Source organism: Manis pentadactyla, chromosome 7 (genome assembly GCF_030020395.1).
Source record: "Manis pentadactyla isolate mManPen7 chromosome 7, mManPen7.hap1, whole genome shotgun sequence".
NCBI lineage: Eukaryota > Metazoa > Chordata > Mammalia > Pholidota > Manidae > Manis > Manis pentadactyla.
The window spans coordinates 100,180,680-100,203,613 of NC_080025.1; the positions used below are offsets into that span (position 1 = coordinate 100,180,680).

Here is a 22,934-nt window from a genome sequence, read left to right on the forward strand (position 1 = left end):
GCTCAAGAATATTTATGGAATGAGACAAATGAAAGTAAGGAAGAAAGGAAGGATGGAAGTGGGAAAGGGGAGAGTGGAGAATAAAAGAATGAGGACAGGAAGAAGGTAACAAGAAGTAGGAAGAAAATGAAAGGAAAAGAAATATGAGAAGGGGTAAAAGAAAGTAAATGAAAAGAAGGATCTCATTTTTAAAAATTTATATGTATTTGTATATTTGTAAATGGGCAAAGAAAAAAAAGACTCATATCAAACTGTTAACTGTGTTTACTTAGGGTAGAGGGTGACTGACTACCACTTAGTTTTATGCAAATCAGCAGTAAGGTTTTTCCTTTGAGCATGTATCATTTGTAAATAAAGATTTAAAAGTAAGACTTAGCAATAGCAAGGGAAAGGAATAGAGAATTATAAAGCCACCTGATGTGGCTTGTTGCGAAGTACACTCAGGTGAGCCCTTCGTCACTGCCTCTTAACTCCTTTGGTTGACCTCCAGAGGCACAGACCACTTTTCCTGCCATCTCAAGCCCACTAATCTCTTCAAAGTCCAGGCTGAAGAAGGAGAGAAGTCCCACAAACGGGCTTCTTCTCCTCTTACAGCCACCTGTCAAACTGCAGGTGGCCCTGGAATTGCTTGGCCCTGCATTCTCCCAGAATGCCTGGCTCCCTTTAAGATCCAATCCCTCACATGTAAATCTTTCACTTCAGCCTCAAAAGAACAACCAATCAGAATATTAAAAGCCTAGTAGCTATACAAGAAAGACACATGTTTACAATATCAAAAAAGATTTTTTCCTTCACAGAGTTCAGCTCATGAAAATAGAGAAAATGCTTCCCTCCCTTTGTCTTTCATGGTTTTCTCATTTCTCAAAGACTGAGAGAACTTCAATTACTTGAAGGAAATAGTGACAAAGTCCAGCTGTTATCTTATGACTTAGAACCATTTTATATAATCCTAGTTTTATGTATATAAGAAAATCTATGTTGTGTCCATAAAAATAAACTCTTATATGGAGCATAGATTATGGGTTTTTATAAGTCAAAAGATACCAGTAAAAAGGTGATAAACCAAAAGCTATTTGCTACATCCCTACACCAAGTTTTCTCAACCTCAGCACTACTGACATTTTGGGCCAGATAAGTCTTTGTTATGGGGGCTGTCCTGGGCATTGTGGGACTTCAGCAGCATCCTCAGCACTACCCACTAGATGCCTGGAACACACACACACACACACACACACACACACACACACACACACAGAGCTGTGGTTATCAAAACTGTCTCCAGGCATTAAATCCTGTGGGCCAAAATCTTCCTCAGTTGAGAACTACTGATGTAGATTCAAGTTGCAAAAATGAGTTAGTTTATCTCTCTACAAATGCAAATATATGTTTTCCATGCACACAGATATTTTGGGTTTTAGTATGTGTTAAACCATCTCTTGTAATGAAAAGAATTCATTTGTAGTGCCAGTGGCGAAGTAGAGAAAAAGCTACATGACAAGCACAATTATATTTCAAAGCTTCATGCCATGTCATGAAATAGGCAAAATAAGACACTAACGTCACATTTATATTCAGAAAAGACAAGAATATAAACAATTACATGTGTGCAGTGGCATGATATTCTCCTCCTATTCTATAACTTTCATATAACCCTCTCAGTAGAGTTCAAAGCTGATGTCATCCAAAAAATTGACTCTAATGTAATTAACTACTTGGGGAAAATATTTATCATAGCATATATTAGGACACCATACCACCACACCTAATAACTTTATAATTCAGCACCATAGTTTAAGAAAAAAGAATGCCAGCAGGCTGCCTGGACTAATATTAAAAATGTTTAATATACACGGTTCTATGAAAGTTAACTGGCATCCTTTCATTGCACTCTAAAGAATGTGAAAGATTCTTTGGTGAAATCAGGACCCACCATTACTCAGAATGATGTTAAACCAGAGACTCCAGGGTTTTCTACAATCTTGACATGAACTTGGTAATATGAATGAGAATTATTCAGCAAGAAAATAAAGCTATGTATTTTGGAGGGTTGTAACCACTAACTGATTAAGTTACAGCATTCCTGTCCACTTCCTGGAGATTGCTTCAAATTTAACTACCTAAAGACTGTTCTTTTTTATGTATACATAACCGTTTCATTGAAAAAATTTACAGCTGCATTTTACCTTATATTCCATTTTAGATGCAGGTAGTTGGACTGAATGAATTTAAAATGTAATTGAATGACCAAAGGATAAAAACCTCCTTTTCTGGCTTGGAATAGTTTAATCTGTCATTGCAGTAAAAAAAAAAAAAGTGAGTTACACTTAAAAAAAAATAGGTAACAGCATTAGAAATCTGTCTTCCTGTTTTATGTTGCTCTCTCTCTCCAGTCTACTTGCCAGAAGAATTTCCAATTCCCCGGGAAGCTACAGATTTAATAGGCTAACAAGCAGTTACCATTCTTATTACTGGACTGACTCTATTTCAGTCTGTATCTTAAAAAATCGTATTGTTGTTTCTGCACTATTTTCTGATATTAAAGAAAAAAAAAATCAAGTGACATGGTAGCTGGTAGAGAAGAGCAAGCTGGGTTGATTTCTGAGAAAGCAGCAATTTCCAGAGTATTATTTTCCCCTTTCAAGATTCAAAATCAAACAAATATACCCTCCTATATTTTTAATGAAAAAATGAACACTAACTTCTAAAATTTGTGCTAAGCCAAATGAACTCATTACTGTGTTCTGAAACAGCTTAGCACACTTTGATGAATACATTAGCTGTGGAAAAACAAACATGCTACAGTAATATCACAATGTAAGCAAATCTGACTAGCCTATGCTAATAAGTACTAAGACATAAAAGATGTCAGAGCATTAGAGTACTTGAAGAAAAGCCAAATGCCTCCAACACTGCCAGAAGGGCACTCTCTCAACTCTTCTGTACATATGTATAAATCCCCTAAATGTAAATAAATCTTACCAATTTATTCTTATTCTTTTGTGAAGTTAGTTAAAAATTAATGAATAAGAAATTAAAAAGAAGCTACTGTAATAAAGTTAGAATATTCTACCTGAAAAACAATTACAATGAAACTATTTACACTCCCATCAAATTATAAACATTTTTCAAGGGATACTCTAGAATACAATTTTTTAAACAACGTTTTCTTATTATTATTCTTGTGACTTAAACACTGTAGGTTTATTTCACATTTAAAAATACACTTATTAGCATTAAGAGCTTTACTTTCTCAGAAAAAGAACTTTGTAATTTAAAGTAACATGTTGAATGCTTAGGAGAGCTTTTTCTTCAAATATATTTGTAAACTTCATCTTTCAACTAAGAGGATTACTTGTCAGCTATATGTAATTGCCAGAAAGTTGTGTTGAAATGGTAGTATGAATTCCTTCTGGGAATTCCACCAGTCAGATTTTAGAGATACACAGTTCTCTGTACAGAACTGGACAAATACCAACAGTTTGTAAATGTGTTCACTGCTGTTCCAATGCTTCACCTCCTTTCAAAATTATATTCTTATTTTCCAGAAGGAAAGCCTTTATCTTAATTCTTATCCTAAAAGAGAGATCTTTATTTAAAGTAAAAAAAAGGTTACCTTCCTAGTTTTAGATATGCAATCAAACAAAACCTCTAACTATAAGAGATAATGTTAGGGTTTTCACTAAGAAAAATTCCCTCTGTAGTGGCTGGCTCCAACTTGGCAAACTTGAACTGTGCAGATGTTGAAGCAGCTCTTGGTTACACTACGGAAGAAAGGAGAACGAGACATCCCCCAGCTGCCTACACCAGCTTCCTTCCCAGGGGCGCAGCTGCAGGCTCTATCAAGCTCAACCACTTTGTACAACAACTGGGATTCCAGGCAGGGGCTAGGAGTCCCAGAGGAGCTTAGATTTTTTCCGGTACCACAGCAAGAAGTAAGACTACTTAAAGAATAACCAGGTATTTTCAACAATTATGTGGCCCCAGGCCAAAGAAATAGGAACAAAAAAGAACATCTGTGGTGAGAGAAACTAAAAGATGTATCATGTTTTTAATACTTCAAGCTAGTTGGAGATCCTCTTTGAATCTTTGTTAAGAAAACAAGAGTATTTGATCTTTATACCTGGCCAATTTTTTTTACTAGGGAGTGGGGCGGGGGGGGGGGGGGGGGAGGGGGCGGGGGCGTCACAAGAGGATGGTCAAGTTAAAGAAACACAGAACTTAATTAAGAGTCAGTCAACAATTGTAATCTAACTCATTCACTGCAGGGTTTTAAAGGAATGAAATACATATGACAGTAATATGTTTAAAGGTACTGCACTCTTCCATTTTACCTCAGTATACGTTCTCACAAGCTCTTTTGAACATTTTAAAGATAGTGACTAAAAGCAAGCAGCCAGAGAATATTCTTCCCTACCTGAAAATAACTGATGCTACGGCAGATGCCATTTCTTTAGGATAAATCAGAAAGGAAGGCGTTACAAACATATAGTTCCATTAAAGTAAAAGAAATATACAATCATTATTCCCCACAAAATTATGCTTTTATACTAGTCATCTTCTAGGGTAGTAAAAGACAATATATGGTTGCATTTATTTAGTAGTTTCTGTAATATCTTGATTTTACAATACCATTACAATCGTTAATTGTTACATGGTCAGAAAACCATTATTACACCTTCATATAAGCATTTGCAAGAATTTACCAGATACAATAATGAAAACAATAATACTGATACTACAATTTATTGTGGGCTTGCTATGATTCAAGCACTATGCTGAGAGCTTTAGTTACATTGCCTCATTTACACCCTCCCCATATATTATCCCCATTTTATTGGTGAAGAAATTGACTTTTAAGGTCACTGAGCTAATAAATGGGAATAGCCAGAATTTAAACTTTTTGACTCCAAATTTCATGTGCTAGTTATTATGCTCTATTTACTTCATTAGAAATGACATTTATACATTAATTTGGAACACTTTAAGTATTTTTTAAATCAATTTTTAAGGTTTATACTACGTCATCAGATTGTTCTACTCAGAGAAAAATAGTCTTTTTATATGAGATGTTAGTTATATCTCACTTACATTGCTTATAATCCTTTTTTCTTCTCTACTGATTTTTTTAATAGCCAGAAAAGACTCATTTCAGGCTAGGGTATTACTAATGCAATAATTCCATGAATGTTTTCATATTCTAAGTATCTTAAGTTTCAGATGCGTATTTTTCTATTTTAGGTTGACCCTCAAAACTACAAGTCAAAGCTTTAGATAATTAATTTTAGGTTACAGAACAGACACTGAAGCATACAAACACCAAACCATGTCTGAAAATGTAGAATAAGAAGACTTATTCATATTGATGATACAATATCAAGTAAGAAAACATCAAGCCTCAAAAGGCCTTTGTTTACAGTTCAACAATATTCCTTCAAAACAATGCAATATACTACAGCAAGAAGAAATATATGAGGCAGAAGTTGTTGACATATGGGGTGTGCACAGAACTTCTGGTTAATGGAAGTTCCAAGATGTATAAATAAAAAATGATGTGTGAATTGGTGGAAAAAACTGTAAGGCAAGTCAATTTTTTAATTAAAAAATTATGTAGCATAAACAATGCTAATGAGCCAAAAGTCCCATGGGGTTAGGACTGTATCTGTTTCATTTTAACATTCCACTCACTTTTCATAAGTGTATATCCACTCACTTGAAACACCTCAAGCAGAACCCTTTTCATAAAAGAAAGTTTTGAAGATTTCTTTGTCCTTGTTCTTAACAGCTCACTATTTTCTACTCAAGTTGCCAACTTAGTGATATATGACATTTTTACAAAGCCCTAAAATCCTTAAATGAATCACCAGATAATAAATACCTGGCAGTTCTTCATAAATTTCATCATCAATTGGTTGACTGCTTGCTGATGGACTGCTGATTGGTAGAGGATGATCAACATCATCATATAATTCTCCTCTTTCGTCATCATCCTCAGGAATAACATCAGATCCCATATCTATAAGACATGTTTCATAAAGTGAATTTTTAAAAAATGCGAAAGAGATTTTCAAAACCCTATTTCCTATATTAAAGGAGTCCTACAGAGTCACAACATTGTTAAAGGCTATATCCTTAAAACATTTAAAAAAACTGATTGTTACATAAATATTTTAATTTCAAAGTTGCCAGCTGGCACTTACAGAAGAGACACTTTTACAATCTGAAGGGAATGGTCTGTATTAATACCAGTCATGTTCCCTTGGTCATTCTCACAGAAGTCAAGAAGCTTTTGTAAATGAAAATCTAAATCATGCAGTTACACTCAGTATTTAAAGACTGTAATAATTTGTTCAATGGGTTGCTCTTACCTTGTAATACAAATCTCAGTTGCTGTACCCATTCTTCAGCATCTTTGGGAGAAGCTGCTGTGAACTAATAGAAAACAAACAATAACAAGAAAAATCACCACAGCAGAAATGAAAGGTATGTCACATTCTTATCATTTCTTTAAGACCATTAGTAATTCTTTCCATGTCTAGTACTACTTTTCTTGCAAGGATGCTTCTTATAATGTACAGTTAATTTTGACAAATTTACGTAATTGAAGCAGAGGATGATGGATTTGAAACTCTGATCAGCAGCTGGCAGCTGTGCAGGAAAAAAAGCTGCTTCTCTTCATCAATGTCAAAGACAGAACTGATGAACAAAATTTGCCCTTGACAATTAGAAGACACCCATGAATTTCTTTAGACTGCTGGGTACAGATTTCTTAAAAATGTTCTTGTCAGATTCCAACACACTACCTGACAACTTAATTAACTGCCTTTCAACTGCAATCTCAGATATTTAAAACTTATTAAACATACATTCCATGTTGATGCTAGTTGATAGCTCTTGAACTGCAGAGCTGATATGTGCTCATACCTTCATTTTCTCCTACAACTCTAAGCAATAAAATATGCATTAACACTTTGATATTTTCCTTTTGATAATTTTACTCTTTCTGCTAAGTAATTCTTCTAAAAAATTGCACAGTTCTATTAAAATGGATAAAAGATGTAGCACATGAGGTAATTGATAAGTCATTTTCACTTGTTCTCTTCGAAGCAGATAACACTTCAACTAATCTGAAGTGTTTTTTTAATGTATTTCCTCCTATATGAATGTTCAGTGTACAAAAAAAAATATTTTTTATTATTACTAACATGTCATGGAGTTGCTTTAACAAAATATTAATGTCTTTATAAATGAAATCAGAACATTTCATCAACTTAATTTCAAAACAACATACAAACTCCAACCTGATAAATACGTTTATCAGGAGCACAGATTTCAAAACAGCAATCTTTCTTTCCATCCTTCCTGAGAGTGTTATTCATTCTGACATTGTAGCCCTCTAGTGCAAATTCGCCTTTCTGTTGTTTGTCTGTTGAAGATAAAAAGAAAGTTAGAATTCCATTTAGCCCAATTAATTATCTTTTATTTAGATATTCTTTGTCAATTCTTGGAAAGAGTATTTTTTGGTCACATTGCTTTGAAAGTACAATGCTCAAATAATGTTTCTAGATATCACTTAAAAGCTAGAAGTATTTGGGATGGTTGGATTTAAAAAGAACATCTTAGGGAACCAGAGTTAGAGGTCTGCAGATAGTAGTCTTATTCAGAATGAAGTATGGAAATACAACTTCATGTAGGGGAAATCCAAGAAATGGAACTTAGAACTTGCTAGACAAGGTCACTACAAATTCTTGGCTCTTCCAGATTTTAGGGGTAAAACTTGGCTAGTTGAAAACTTGCTGGATTTTATTTACCACTATCTTATCTCATCACTACCCTACGACCTCCAGCCCCCAAAAAGCCTCTATAACACACATTTTCTTTTAAAAAATATCTACGAGTTGATACGAACCGAAATCCACATTTAAAAAGAAAAACAAAAAAAAAATCCCCCTACTAATTATAAAAAGTTGTTGCGGAAAACAAAGAAAAGCGAGTACACAAGCATTACTTATCAAACAAAACAAAAAAAGTAGGTTTGTTAACCAGTCAGTGAACAGTTAAACTGGTAAAGCACATTTGAATCCCATATAATGAAGACTCAATAGAAGAGTCAAGTTCTAGTCAGATATTTTAAACACAAAGTAGGAATATGACAATGGACTAAACACTCCACAACTGAAAATAAAATCAGTCAGCTTTCCTACTTTACCCACTTTACACCATTTTGATAGAAGAGCTGTACAGCTATAGGTTTATTCCCTAGATTAAACACAATATTAAAATCATGAGCAAGGACAACTGTCTCTTTTACTAAGCTCAGGGGAAATACAGAAATGCTTCCACATTGTAGGGTGAAGGGCTTGCTCAGTGCAGTGTACTAAGCAAGGTAAAATATTTAACTCCTTTTCTTAAATATACTAATTCAATGTGTGAAGTGACATACATGTTTAAAAGGTCATCAAGATTGTATCTTGTTCAAAACAACAAATGAGAAAAAAATCTGAGTTAGAAATTCCTGACTTAAATCTGGACATCCTAATTTACATCTCTTTGGATGACTGAAAAAACAACTCAAGATTAAAAAGTTTGAAGTTTGCTTTGTGGAAAAAGTCTACAATGAACCCTATAAGGTTCAGAAAAACTACAAAAATTATAGCAGTGTTTCCCAAAGTATATTTTATGGAGCATTAATAAGTTTCTGCACTCACGTAAGTTTCAGAAATGCTGAATTAAATAAAGTTTTAAAGAGGTTTTGTTAGCCCAGGCCTTCCTAGGGCCCTTATAATATTTACATATTGATTAAATTTCTATGAGAAAGATTTAGTATGCAGTATTTCCCAGAATCCTTTTTTTACAGAACATTTTATGGAACTGGCACTCCCAGGACATAGTTTGCAAAATACCTAACTAGAAAAACGATATTGGAGGAAAAGTACTAAAATAATAAATGGCTAAGCAAGTTAGTTCTTCTAAAATTCTCAAAGAAGACTGAGTTATTCACTCACTCATTCAACAGATTTATATTGAGCCCTTAAAACAAGTGAGGGAACATTATAGGTATGGTGAGGCAAAAGCTACTAATCACCTTACTAGATTTTTCTCACCTTCCCCTAAAATACACACACACACATACACACATAATACAAATTTAAATGTTCCAGGAATATTGGTCAGTGATCCACTAGACTGCAAAAGGATTTAATTTACTATAAAACACGACATCATCAGAGGCAAAATATCAAAGCCATACAGGACAATTTTGAGAGATTTCCTTAAACTACCCAGGGAAAAACAGGATTTTTTTTTCAAGGACCAAATGGAGGAAAGTGGCTCCCTCACTGCATAAGGGCTTAATTGCTCCAGTCATGTGGTTCATCTGACCTAAGCCCAGGCTTTCTACCTCCAGTCTGGGTCTAAAATTCTTGGCAATGTGACATGAGTGGGTATAGAAATGCATAAGGAGCAGGAGTTTACATCTAGAGATGTAAAGTCAGCACTACATAAACTAAGTGTGGGAGAGCTGCAGGGAGCAGGATACTTTCTCGTGCTAGATTATCTAGGAATAAGACAGCTTGGCAGCCAAATTGGGTGACCCCTCCTTAGACTAGTAGATCCACTTTAGACAAAACCCCCAGAAATATGCTATGGGGCCATGTATCAGATCTTCTGTTAGAGTCTAAGAGGAAGACATGAGCAGCCTCTAATCAGATGCACCAGAGAGATGCCAATAACCCAATCTAGAAGTAAGTATCCCAGAGTATAGAGATAAGGATAAGTAAGAAGGGAAAAGTCCAAGGATATGTAAAAGAGGAAAAGCAAACAAATGAAAACAGGTGCCATAAAAATATTATGTAATACAGGGGAAGTAGACAGCTCCTGCAGGGCTACTGGCCGCGCCACTTCTGTCTGCTCGGCAGTGGGAAGTGTTTTCCCCAAAGGACATCAATACAAGCCTGAATAAGAAAAACAATTTCTTCCTCCTAAGCCATGGCATATCAGTTACATAGAAATACCACTTTGGGAAACAGTCTTCAGGAGAGCCTTGATGAGCTCATACAGTCTCAATAGATCACTCCCCAACTTCTTCTTCAAGTTCTACTTCAGGTTGATAAGGCTATAAACTCAGCATTGGCTCAGAGGGTCGGGAACAGAGTAAATTTCAAGGACTCTCTGAATACATACAGATTCTGCGATAATGTGTGGACTTTTGTATTGAATGATGTTGAATTCAGAGAGATGACAGAACTTATTAAAGTGGACAAAGTAAAAATTGTAGCCTGTGATGGTAAAAATACTGGCTCCAGTACTACAGAATGAATAGAAAAAAATGGCTTTTTTATGCCATCTTGTTATTATTCATCATTTTTTGAAGAGAAGCATAGAAGAGACTTTTAAAATTTGTTTTAGCATTGCAGAAATGACTACATTGTGCTGTCAGAGAATTCCAGTAGAAAGCAGCTTATAACTTTGTAGCCTCTTACCTTATCTTCACTGAACTGCATGAAGAAACAGAACTTTTTTTAATGAAAATCAAAAGTTGCCTTCCTGAGAACATTCTTTAATAAACTGATTTTAAAACTCAAAAAAAAATTATGGAATACAAAAGTAAAGCACTCAAGATGTAGAAAGCAAGAGCAAACTAGGAGAAATGGAAATAAACTTTGGACAGTTGTTTTGCATCTTTCATAAAGTAAAAAAAAACAAAAACCAGCCTCGGAAAGAGATGAAAAATGAAAAATGGCTGAGAAAGGCAGATATTGGAATAGAGCTGGAAAAATAAGGGGTAAATAAAAGGAAACAGAAAAATGCAGCAGCAAAAAAATGATGTAATAAAGTGATAAAAAGCTGAAAATTTTAAACATTGTTGGAAAATCAGATCAGATATACCTTAAAAGTTTCTACCCCCACAGGTAGAAAAAAAGAACAATGAGGAAGAGGAACAAAAGGAAATATAATGGATATAGAAGACTGACAGAAATACAACATAAGAAAATGGGTATTCCAGAAGAAGAGTAACAAAATAGTGTCAATAATCAAAGGCAGAAGAAGAAACTCTCATTCCACCAAAGAAAGACCTAAGTCTTTCAAAAAACAAAACAGTATTTGAGTTTAAGCAAGTAAAAATAATAAAAAAAAACTAAAACCTAGATATAACTCAGCTGATTGTTGAGTACTTAAGGATAAGTAATGCATAAACATTTGAGTCAAGGTAGAGGTATGGAACCAGAAAGGCTGAAGAGAATAGAAGGAAATCCATAACTCTTTCTCAATAGCTTTTGCAAATCCATAACCATATGTACAATTTTTACTTTGTCCACTTTGCAAATCCATAGCTGTATTTCCGATTAGTCAATCTGGGATAGGAAGTTCAAGAAATGAAATGGACAGACATGGTTGTGATAAGACTCTGCTCTTTTCCTTTCACATTAGCATCTTCTCTAGACAGAGAAAAACGAGACCTTAGCATTATATATTAATCCATAATTTCTACATAAGTTAGTTCCACAGTGCTTTCTAGGATAATTTCAAGGACGCTTGTTGACTTGACATGGGCAACATGCCAATCAAATAGGAAATAAGGTCATATAAGTTCATTTACCCAAAACTATAAAAAGATTAATACTATTTCATCTAAGTGAACTTCTGAAGCAGAAGCTTATTATTGTAAGTGTGAAAAAAACCTTTAAAATATTAATCATTATAATGGCAATCTGAAATAATACACTTCCCTGACTTCTCAAGAACTCTTTTAAACTCAATTTAACATTTTTTTGGTGATATAGTCATATTAATTTGAGTATTAGTTTTTATATTATAACACATTGAAGCCCTCTGGATTTTTGAGGTGTTTGTCCCTCTTACTAAATTTCCTTCAGCTTCTATTTCACACTTTAACCTTGCCTATAACATGCTGTTATAATTTAACGTCTATAGAACTGAAGGCTGCCAGGAGAAACTAGATAATGAAATCTATTAAATCAGTAACTTAATTTTCACAATTCTAATTCAGTAGGTTCAAGGTAAAAAGCAGTTTGGCTTTGATCACATAAAACAAAATGCATGAAGTTAACGATAGCTATTTCTGTCTATATTTACAGTGGCTTTTGGGTTTACAGCTGTGTTCTGGGTTTTTTAAATGCCAAAAGAAAACTCACATTTACTGAGCTCCTACTATATGCCAGGAATTTAATATAGCTTATTTCATGCACAAGTTATAATAATTCTTAGAGACAAGGTATATCCCCAGCACTTGAGAAAACAAATTTAAAATAACCAATTGTGCTTACAGCCACACAACCAGTCAAGTGGTCAAAGCCAGGACTCTAATATAAGTCTGATTCCAAAGCTTGCTTTTCAACCATTTCACAGTGTCTCCTAGAAAGGAGTTTCTCAATGTATATTTCAAGATTCACCTATTTTACAATCATCTTGGATGCCTGTTAAAAATGCAGAAATGGCTACTACTCTGCCCTTGCTCTATAGGAATCACTGGGGTAGGTCCAGGAAACCAGGAGGGGTAGAGGGGAGGCAGAACCAGCTTCCACCACAGAAGCTAGAGGGAAGTACATGTTCCCTGTTCCAGATGAGTCAATGCTCCAGCCTGAAACCCAAATTCAAATTAAGTAATAAAAAAAGAATCAGGGAGAGCTCAGAATTCATTCCTGTGGCAGTAGCCCTCACCAACTGGTAGCTGTTCAGGGTGGCAACTCCACAAATCCTGGCTTGGCAGGGCTGGCAGTGTGTCCCAATTAGACTCTTCCTGGGGGCAGGGGACTGGGCAGAAGTTCTAGCCACTTTACCTCCCTTAGTCCTCACCTGTTTTCTGAGCCTGGTTGTTTAGCCTTCCCATCAATCCTGCCTGAGAGCCAATATTTTCCCAAGAATTTCCTTTCTGCATAGTTAAACAAAGTTGGTTTCTGTTGTTTATACCAAGAATGCTAACTTGGTACAAGCGGCTAGCAAACACATGTAATATATTCAGAAATTTTTGATAACAGCTGCTGCTTATATATAAGAAGGCTTTTCCCCCTGAGTGACTAACTCATGTTTATTTCCATATTAATGCTCATTAGTAAGAAAGAGGAAAATATACCCCTTAATACTAAATCCTCCCATTAAACTTTATCACACTGATTAGCAAGTTGTTCTAAACCCTCAGTTAAAGATATATAAGTATTTTCCTTGTTTATACAGCTCAGAGAAATATAGCTGTCAACACTAATTCAACCACTTGAAATATACTTCTTGAGTTGTACTGTGAGGAAATATATAATTATTACTATTTTAAGTGAAAAATACTATATATTATAATAGGTATATATATTTGTTACTTATGAGCCCCAAATGGTTCTGAATAATAAACGCAGGCAATTATAATGGGTCCAAAGGGAAGCACTTTAGTTAGAATTAAAAGTCTGGACGATAAGGTCTAGTAGCAGGAAATTTTAGATATTTCCAAAACCATTTTTTTTCTTTAAAATAAAAATACACGACAAACATAAAAATGAAATATTTTCTTTTTAAACAGCCACTCATTTTCAACTATAGCTGTGAACTTGATTTAAAAACAATGTAGTACAAGGTAGCTGTGAATGGAGAATGAATAAATTACAGGCATTTTTGTAGAATGGGAAGTTAAAGCTCTGTTTCTATTTTTTTTTTTGGCTACACCTATTGTTTTCCTCTACAACTGATAATCAGATAATATGATATAGTCTATGAGGCTACCATAACATATAGCTATTGTTAAGATGAACATTACACAGAAAATATCTTAATACCCTGTACATATTGTTCTCTTAGCACCTCCTGTGATAATTAGAGAATAAATGACACCACCGCTACTCATGCAACATGACAGTAGCTAAAAACATGTAAGAAAACCTGCAGCTCCTTCATGCTCCTACAGTGGTAAACATACTCTCTGGACTCTCAGCCACTCAGCTTTGGAGCACATCTTGCCTCCTCTCACCTCCTCCTGACAGCTGGCGACGTGATCTTACTGACATTCAACCAGAGTGTGTCAGGCTATCTACTTACTTTCAATGCTTAGAAACATTAACTGCCCTTTAGACAAGAAAGGCCAAACTCCTGATGAGGGCTTGTACAACTTGACCCCACCCCTTCCTGGCTCTCCAGAACCTGCTCACCTGCTGCCCCAGGGAGCCAGCTCCTGCACACCACACTGCTTTACGGGTCCTCTGGGCCCACTCCTCTGAGCCAGCATATTATACTGCTATGTGTTAATAATACCTGACACATCGATGTTCAAAGAAAAACTACTGGTATAGATTTGTCTATTATAGATAGAGAGATAGCAGCATCTACACATCTCTCTATACATAGCAGTGCACAGTTTGACTTAAAATACATTTACCTTCAATCTTTAATATGTATACAGATGTATAGATCTATTTTAAACTAAACTGTCTTATTTTATTGCAAACCAACATGATTCCCCATCATCAGACCCTTAATAAAACTTAGTTTGTACCTGAATATATCTGCATGTTAAAGAAATACTAATAAATATCAAATGTACATTTTAATTTCTCTGAACTATTACTTTAGGGTCTCGTAACTATAAAGGCAGAGAACAAACACCTTTTATTTAATATTTATTGTGATAAACCTTAAAGTTAATGCTTGCATATCAAAGGCCCCAAAATCCATAAAATTGCAATAACTTCTGATAAAAGTAGAATTAGTTATTCCTATTTCTTAGGCAACAAAGATATTATCCTTCTTTACACAAACAAAATTATAACATAAAATTTAAAAATATCAGTATTCATTTAAACATCTGGCATATATTCATGATATAATTATAAAATGCTAATACCTTGACCCAGGAATTTGCCTTTATCATAGGAATCAGGAAAAAAGGTAAACTTTTATGGCTCTTACCAAAGTTGATGTTACAAAACAACAGACCTTCCAATTATACAAACACTCTGTCACTTTAACAATATTTTTAAAATACTAAAAGATAACTGTGATGCTATTTCAACACCAAAACACCCTCATACTTTTTATCCCAACTGAACAGATGTGTCCTACTTTTTCCTACTAATGATGAAGTTGTGGGGGAAGTGAGAGGGCAGAAAGGTTAGTTTCAATGAAAAACTTTATTTCTCTGTCAAACTGAAAATTTTCTTACTTTAAATGATCTCTACTAAATTTTCTAATGACTTTTTTGTTTTGTTTACTGTCCTATTTCTGTTTCCAAATTGTTATGTGCTTTGTTCACAATGAGCTTAATTATCTCTGATTGTAAGCAATACTGTCCACCCCTGTCAGATATCTAGTTAAAACTTAAAAAAAAAATTAATATTATGCTTTTACATCCAGGAGCATGATATAGCTCTTCATTTATTCAACAAATTTCTTACTAATAAATTTATACCCCCTTCACTCATTTCTCTCACCCCCAGCCCCTGCTTCTAGCAACCACCAATCTGTTCTCTTTATCTATGAGCTTTTTTTTTTTAGCATTCCACATATAAGAGAGATCATACAGCATTTGTCTTTATCTGTCTGACTTATTTCACTTAGCATAATGCCCTAGAGGTTCTTCTGTGGTTTTGCAAATGTCAAGATTTCATTCTTTTTTATGACTACATAAATATATTATATATGTGTGTTTGTGTGTGTGTTTGTGTGTATACACATACACACCTTGTCAAATTAACTGACCATACATGTGTGGGCTTATTTCTGGGATTTCTACTCTGTTTAATTGATCTGTGTGTCTGTTTTCATGCCAATACCAACTGTATAACTACTATCACTTTCTAATATAATTTAAAATCAGGAAGTATGATGCCTCCACCTTTGTTCTTCTTTCTGAAGATTGCTTTAGCTATTCAGGGCTTTTTGTGATTCCATACAAATTTTATGATTGTTCTATTTCCTTGAAAAATGCCAGGGGAATTTTGATAGGGATGCACTGAATCGGTAGATTGCTTTGCATTGTATGGACATTTTAACAATACTGATTCTTCTAATCCATGAGCACAGAATATCTTTCCATTTATTTGTGTCTTCTTCAATTTCTTTCATTAATGTTGTATAATTTTCAATACACAGGTCTTTAAGCTCCTTGGTTAAATTTATTCCTAGGTATTTTATTCTTTTTGATACAATTGTAAATGGGATTGTTCTCTGTATTTTGCTTTCTGATAGTTCACTATTAGTGTACAGAATTGCAACAGATTAAGCCCAATATTCTAATGACCTGTTATATATTGAAAAGCTATTACAATGAAAAATTACAACCACAGGATGTTAACTTTTAACTAACCACATGATAAATAACTTTTGATATACATTTAGAATGACTTGGTAGGACCTAGGGTACTTGCAGCTGCCACATACTGGATGGCACTAGAATTTTCTTTAATTGGGAGTACCAGGGAGGGGCAAAAAAACCCCTTAAGTGGAATGAAAAGAGATACACAAACTAACCACTTCCCCCTCAAAAGTGGGAAAAGGTAAGTTTCATAATGCTGATTCAAGATCATACAGAGGATAAATAGAAAAATGAGAGAAAAAAGAAAACCACCACAAGTTTGAAATAGGTTCCTAATGGGCAGGATGGAGAGGTTGTTAACATCCAAGGGTGGAAAAAGCATGGCTTTGGTGCCAGAGCAGTCTGCACTAAAACTGTGTATGACTCTGAGCAGCCCTGTGTTAACCTTTCTTGCCTAATCTCATCCTAAATTATCCTGCTGGCCCAGTCTCCATCCATTCCAATCCAACCTCTGTAATACAATTACAGTTACTTCCTAAAAACCAAATCTGGTCATAAATCCCTATGCTTAAAGGTCATATTCAAGATAAAATACTTAACAAGGCCCTTTTTCTTATAAGGCTCTGATCAATCTGATCCAAACTCACTTCTTTAGCTATACATGCCCCCTCCCCTTACCCACTCCATGTTCTGCCTGGATTCCAACTTTGATCTTACTCAGGGCCTTTCACAACTCAGAATCTCTGCTGTTGTTCTGCTTAGAATGCCCATTTTACCTTTCTTCACCTGCCAAATGTGTACTCATTATTTAAGGCCCAGTAAAATTCAGGTCCTTTAAGGTCCTCTCCACTAGGAAGTATTCCCTAACTGTCCTGGGTCATAAGCCAAACCTCTTTTGTGATCCAAAGATATACTTAATTAAACCACTTTTTGTACTGTATTGAAATGATCAATTTACCTGCCCAGCCCCATACCTCCAAATACATGACTTTCTCTCTTCTTGTCACTGATAACTACACACTCAAACTGTGAGTACCTCAAAGGCAGGAATATCCTTGGATCCCCAGTGCCTAGTATCCACCAAGTATCCAATAAATGTTTATCAAATTAAAAAATGAATAAATGAGTGAGTGAATAAATGTCTACCTTGATGGCAGAACATCTAGGACATAAAAAGTTTGATGAAAGAAATTCATGGCAATCACAGGAAGAGGAAGGAGATGAAAGGATGGATGTGACTTCATAAATTGATAAAATATGTCCCATATATATATATATGTTATGTATATATTAAGGGCCTCAAGTGGCCATGAATAATAAATACAAATAATATTTATGGATACAAAGATAAGTGCTTTATTTACCCTAGAGGCTGGAAGTTCTCTTTCTAAGCCATTATTATCTTGATGGGTCAAAATTCTTTTTGGCACACACAGTAAGTTACCAAATGATGAACTATATATGTGCCAAACAGTATAACAAAGTACAGTTTAACCTAGTAAGTGGCATCAACTCTTTCTGTGCCTCTACAATCCATTTATCTAAATCCTACTTAGTTGGAGGAGTATAGTTCTCATGTATCTAAATAGCTCTTTCCAAAGTTAGGTAAATGGTTCACACATACAATAAACAAGGCTGTACAAATCAGCTGATTTCACAAAAGAAAATAATTTTTGCAAACCATACATTTTTCTGGAAAGAAAGAGATACAAAGGAAGGAAATTAAGATCATGTCAAACAAGCAATTAAAAGCTGTCTAAAGATAGATTTTTTTTTCCAAGTCCCTTAAAGGAAAACTGGCTAAGAATTCCAAGCAGCCCAAAGAGAAATGAACCACTAAAAACAGATCTGAAATCTCAATGCAAACAGGCTTCATAGTAACAGACAGGGAAGAGTTTAAGAATATAGAAACCAGATCTTTAAATAGACACACACACATATAAAAAAAGGAATGCTAGAATAGCAATTTTTAAAAAACAGTGGTGTTAGAGGTAGGTAATGGATCACAAAATAGTTAAAATACAAATACAAAGAATGTTATCACCATAAGATCTCATCAAATAAGAATAGAAATGTGAATTTAACTAATACCTGTGACAACTGGAATTTATTGACTGAATATTAGCCTTTGAAATAAATGTCAATATTCCATAGGTTTTTTGGAAACTCTAGCTAACCTTACAGTTAGCATATATCAGTTAGGACCAGGAGTGGAGGAAACAGAAATTACAATTCATTGACTCTTAAAGGAATTAGAAATGATAAGCCTAACTAAGCCAGAGTCTCAAGGATTTGAAACCTCCCTCCCTTGGTCTTATGAAATAGATTATATTTCTTTGTGGAAAATAAGATCTTGATTTTGACCCACAATGCTGTATAAAATTATATAATAGTAATGCATATTTATGACCCATAACAATTATCACTGAACTTGGAAAAAATCACCTACTTCTCTTAGCAGAAGAAATAATGTTGCCTGTTGATAGTTGTTCATAGTTTACAGTTCACTGATGCCATTATTACATTTGGAATATTGGAAATTAGTGACAGAATATAAACTAGCTACTAAATTAATTCTTAATTTGTTAATCCCATTAGCCAAAAGGTGAGATGAACTTCTAGCATCATGAATGTATTTCAAATTTACCTGAATACTATAATTACACATGCCTGGTTTTATAAGGAAAAAACCTAAAAACTGCAAATAATATCAAATGAAACATATATTTCCAAATAACACTAAGTAACAATTCCATTGGAAAGCTTATATTCAGTGATACTGGACTTCTATGCCTTTTCTTTCCTCAAGTGTCCTTCCTGGAGATGAATGTTAGCTATTTATACATGACCCTTACTTTATAATATTCTGCTTCAGACCTGCTTTTCCTAGAAAAAAAGCAAAACTAAGAAAACTTATATTCATTAAATTTCAATGTTTTACAGCTTTACTTGCTCAAATAATCAACTTAAAATTATGTGAACTATGACTCAGAGATACATTAATTAGCAAATGAAATTACAAAATGTATCCTATAATTTCTAAATTAATATAGGGACAATAGTGGTTAGAAGCATGGGCTCTAATCATTGCACCTAGGTTTAAATCCCAGATCTGCCATTTATCAGCTCTGTGACCTTGAGCAAGTTATTTAACTTCTCTGTTCTCAGTTTTCCAAACAGCAAAGGAAATGAGGCTAATAATAATACCTATTTGACAGTTAGAGTTAGACAAGTTAACACACCTGAAGTGCTTAGACAGCAAGGCACAGAAAACATAACCTTTACATAGGTGTTCACTGTTTATTGAAATCTGTAAAAGAAGCTGAGAAAGGTGTTGCACATATTTCATTTTACCTAATTTTTCTACGCTGATGGACAGTGACTGTAATGGGGTTTGTGGGGGGGACTTGGTGAAGGGGGGACCCTAGTAAACATAATGTTCTTCATGTAATTGTAGATTAACGATAACAAAAAAAAGGAAGGATAAATATGTTTTTACTTAAATGTGCATAAAATATATCCAGAAAAACATGCAAGAAAAAAATATATATTTGAAGAAAAAAATATATTTCTTCCCTTCAAAACTCACAACCCTAATGGTCTTAACTTTTCCAGAAATGCTACAACTATAGCTTGAATGATAAATATTTCCCAAAGTGAAAGGCCACACAGATCAAAGTTATTTTACTCACTTTCCTAACTCAATAATACATAACTGTATTAACTTTCAGGGTATTCTGGAATTTGGAACATTTTTCAAATAATGAAATAGAATTATAAATTAGTCTTAGACTATGATTATTAAAATTCTCAGTTATTCTTTCTCCATCTACCTTCTTCTGTTTACACTATGCCAAATGGGGGGGTGTAAAATAGACCCCCAAACCCTCATGCAATAGAAGTTGATATAATTGAACACCAATACTACCTTTATCACTTCCATAATAATAGAAGACTGCTTTACTGAGAGCACACCACCGTTTCTGCCATTCAAATCCCAGAAAGCTGTGATCTCCAATAAAGGGGGAAAAAGAACAGTTTAGATAATACACATTATATAATAAATATAAAACCATCTCCTTATTATAAAAGTAAAAGTTAGTTAATATGATTTCTAAGGTTCCTTTTACCTCTAAAATTCTATAATTTGTTTTCCAAGAGACAGCCAAAAAACAAAGCTAAAAGGAATAAAGTGAAGCAGAGATGTGGCTGCTACATTTATGGGATCAAATGCATGGCTAACAAACTTTCTGACAGAGACAGTCAAAAAGGCATTTGACTATATAGCCTGGAGATAATATATTCATCTGGGTTTGATTTTCTAATCTGTTATAAAAAGAGGGGAAAGAGTTGACCTAGATTATTTCTATTATCTCTTTCAGCTTTAAAATTCAGCTAAGAAAGCTAAGAAAAGCAAATGCAATATAAATAGAAAGGCCCAAAGGGACTACCTGAGAGATAAGCAGAATAGTAATGAAGAGACTTTCTGCTTTTCATTCCCCGTATCATAACACCACCTCCGTATTTCATTTCTATTATATAGCGGTGTTGAAAGAGTGAGACCACATGGCCAGCTCCCAATTATCATAGCAAATGGAGAGGAACACCAAGTAAATAACAGAAAATGGTAGACAATATGCCAGGCTTGATCGGAACCATAGCAGACATGGTGTATGCCAGGTTAGGTGCAGGGTATAACCTGCTGCTCAGCCCGATGGGGTAACGGTGAGAAATCCCATCCTTGAGAATACAGTCATGGCTGCAGCCTTCCTCTTCGAGGATGGAAACAGCCTCTGAATCATTTACAAATAACTGAGGTTGACAACTAAAAAGGTGACCAAATGTTTTGTTACTAAAAATTATTTAGAGCTGAAATCTGTACTTTGTGGCTTGGATAATGTCATCCAGATTTCTTCAGTCTTAAAATTCTTCAATTACCTGAAGATAATACTGGCTCCACACATATACTGCAAGCATGTTTTAATCGAGGGATAAAACCATTTTTAGATTTTTCATTTGAATCTTACAGTTTACCTTTTCTACGTTTTTCAAGATAGCCAGCCTTTAAAACAAAAGGAAGGTCCTGTGCTGCAATTGGAGGAAACTGGTTCCCTGTGGGAAGTAGAGGAGGAAAAAAAAGTAGTGAGTAATTCATTTTAGAAAAACCAAGTACCAGATCTCATTAGATTCATGTGCTTTTAATTACCCAAATTAATTAAATCCAAGTCTATTAGCTTTGTTTCAGATCCATTCTATAGACTTCTCCCTCTCCTCCTCCTGTAACTCTGAAGAACAAAAAAATTTTCTGTACTCCTATATTTTATTATATTAACCTCCCCAAAATACAGTAATATAATGTAACTGAATGATCTCTAAAGGCCAATTCTATTTAATCTACATTCTATAAGGAAAGGACTAGGAAACTACTATAAATAAATGCAATAATCCCTTAAAGAGCAGTTAGGAACTTCAAATACATCATATAGGCTTCTTTACATTTATAGTGGATTGACTGTTCAAGAATTTTTTTTTTTGGTACCATTAATCTACAATTACATGAGGAACATTATGTTTACTAAACTCCCCTGATCACCAAGTACCCCCCACATACTCCATTACAGTCACTGTCCATCAGCATAGCAAGATGCTATAGAATCACTACTCGTCTTCTCCGTGTTGCACAGCCCTCCCGTGCCCTGCCCCTACATTATGTCTGCTAATAGTAATGCCCCTTTTTTTCCTCCTATCCCTCCCTTCCCACCCATCCTTCCCAGTCCCTTTCCCTTTGTTAACTGTTAGTCCATTCTTGGGTTCTGTGAGTCTGCTGCTGTTTTGTTCCTTCAGTTTTTTTGTTTGTTCTTAAACTCCACAGGTGAGTGAAATCATTTGATACTTGTCTTTTCTGCTTGGCTTATTTCACTGAGCATAATACCCTCTAGCTCCATCCATGTTTTTGCAAATGGTAGGATTTGTTTTCTTCTTATGGCTGAATAATATTCCATTGTGTATATGTACCACATCTTCTTTATCCATTCATCTACTGATGGACACTTAGGTTGCTTCCATTTCTTGGCTATTGTAAATAGTGCTGCGATAAACATAGGGGTGCATATGTCTTTTTCAAACTGGGCTCCTGCATTCTTAGGGTAAATTCCTAGGAGTAGAATTCCTGGGTCAAATGGTATTTCTATTTTGAATTTTTTGAGGAACCTCCATACTGCTTTCCACAATGGTTGAACTAATTTACATTCCCACCAGCAGTGCAGGAGGGTTCCCCTTTCTCCACAATCTCGCCAACATTTGTTGTTGTTTGTCTTTTAGATGGTGGTGATCCTTACAGGTATGAGGTGATATCTCATTGTGGTTTTAATTTGCATTTCTCTGATGATTAGCGATGAGGAGCATCTTTTCCTGTGTCTGTTGGCCATCTGAATTTCTTCTTTGGAGAAGTGTTCAGCAACTCTGCCCATTGTTTAGTTGGATTATTTGCTTTTTGTTTGTTGAGGAGCATGAGCTCTATATATATTTTGGATGTCAACCCTTTATTGGATCTGTCATTTATGAATATATTCTCCCATACTGTAGGATGCCTTTTTGTTCTATTGATGCTGTCCTTTGCTGTACAGATGCTTTTCAGCTTGATATAGTCCCAATTGTTCATTTTTGCTTTTGTTTCCCTTGCCCA

At 34.7% G+C, this 22,934-nt stretch overlaps 1 protein-coding gene and 1 pseudogene across 3 annotated transcripts in view; one reads left to right on the plus strand and one right to left on the minus strand.

The window, feature by feature from the left end:
• Positions 1 to 22,934, minus strand: part of SKAP2 (src kinase associated phosphoprotein 2) — a 197,622-nt gene that overhangs the window by 44,503 nt on the left and 130,185 nt on the right. For all 3 annotated transcript variants that reach the window (XM_057504602.1, XM_036897356.2, XM_036897355.2), the window contains 5 exons: positions 21,284 to 21,361; positions 20,178 to 20,261; positions 7,299 to 7,423; positions 6,366 to 6,429; positions 5,876 to 6,013 (listed from right to left, as the gene is read on the minus strand). In XM_057504602.1, the coding sequence (XP_057360585.1) occupies positions 5,876 to 6,013; positions 6,366 to 6,429; positions 7,299 to 7,423; positions 20,178 to 20,261; positions 21,284 to 21,361 (489 nt within the window). The remainder of the gene's footprint in view (positions 1 to 5,875; positions 6,014 to 6,365; positions 6,430 to 7,298; positions 7,424 to 20,177; positions 20,262 to 21,283; positions 21,362 to 22,934) is intronic.
• On the plus strand, positions 7,431 to 10,785 carry LOC130684294 (transcription initiation factor IIA subunit 2-like; annotated as a pseudogene).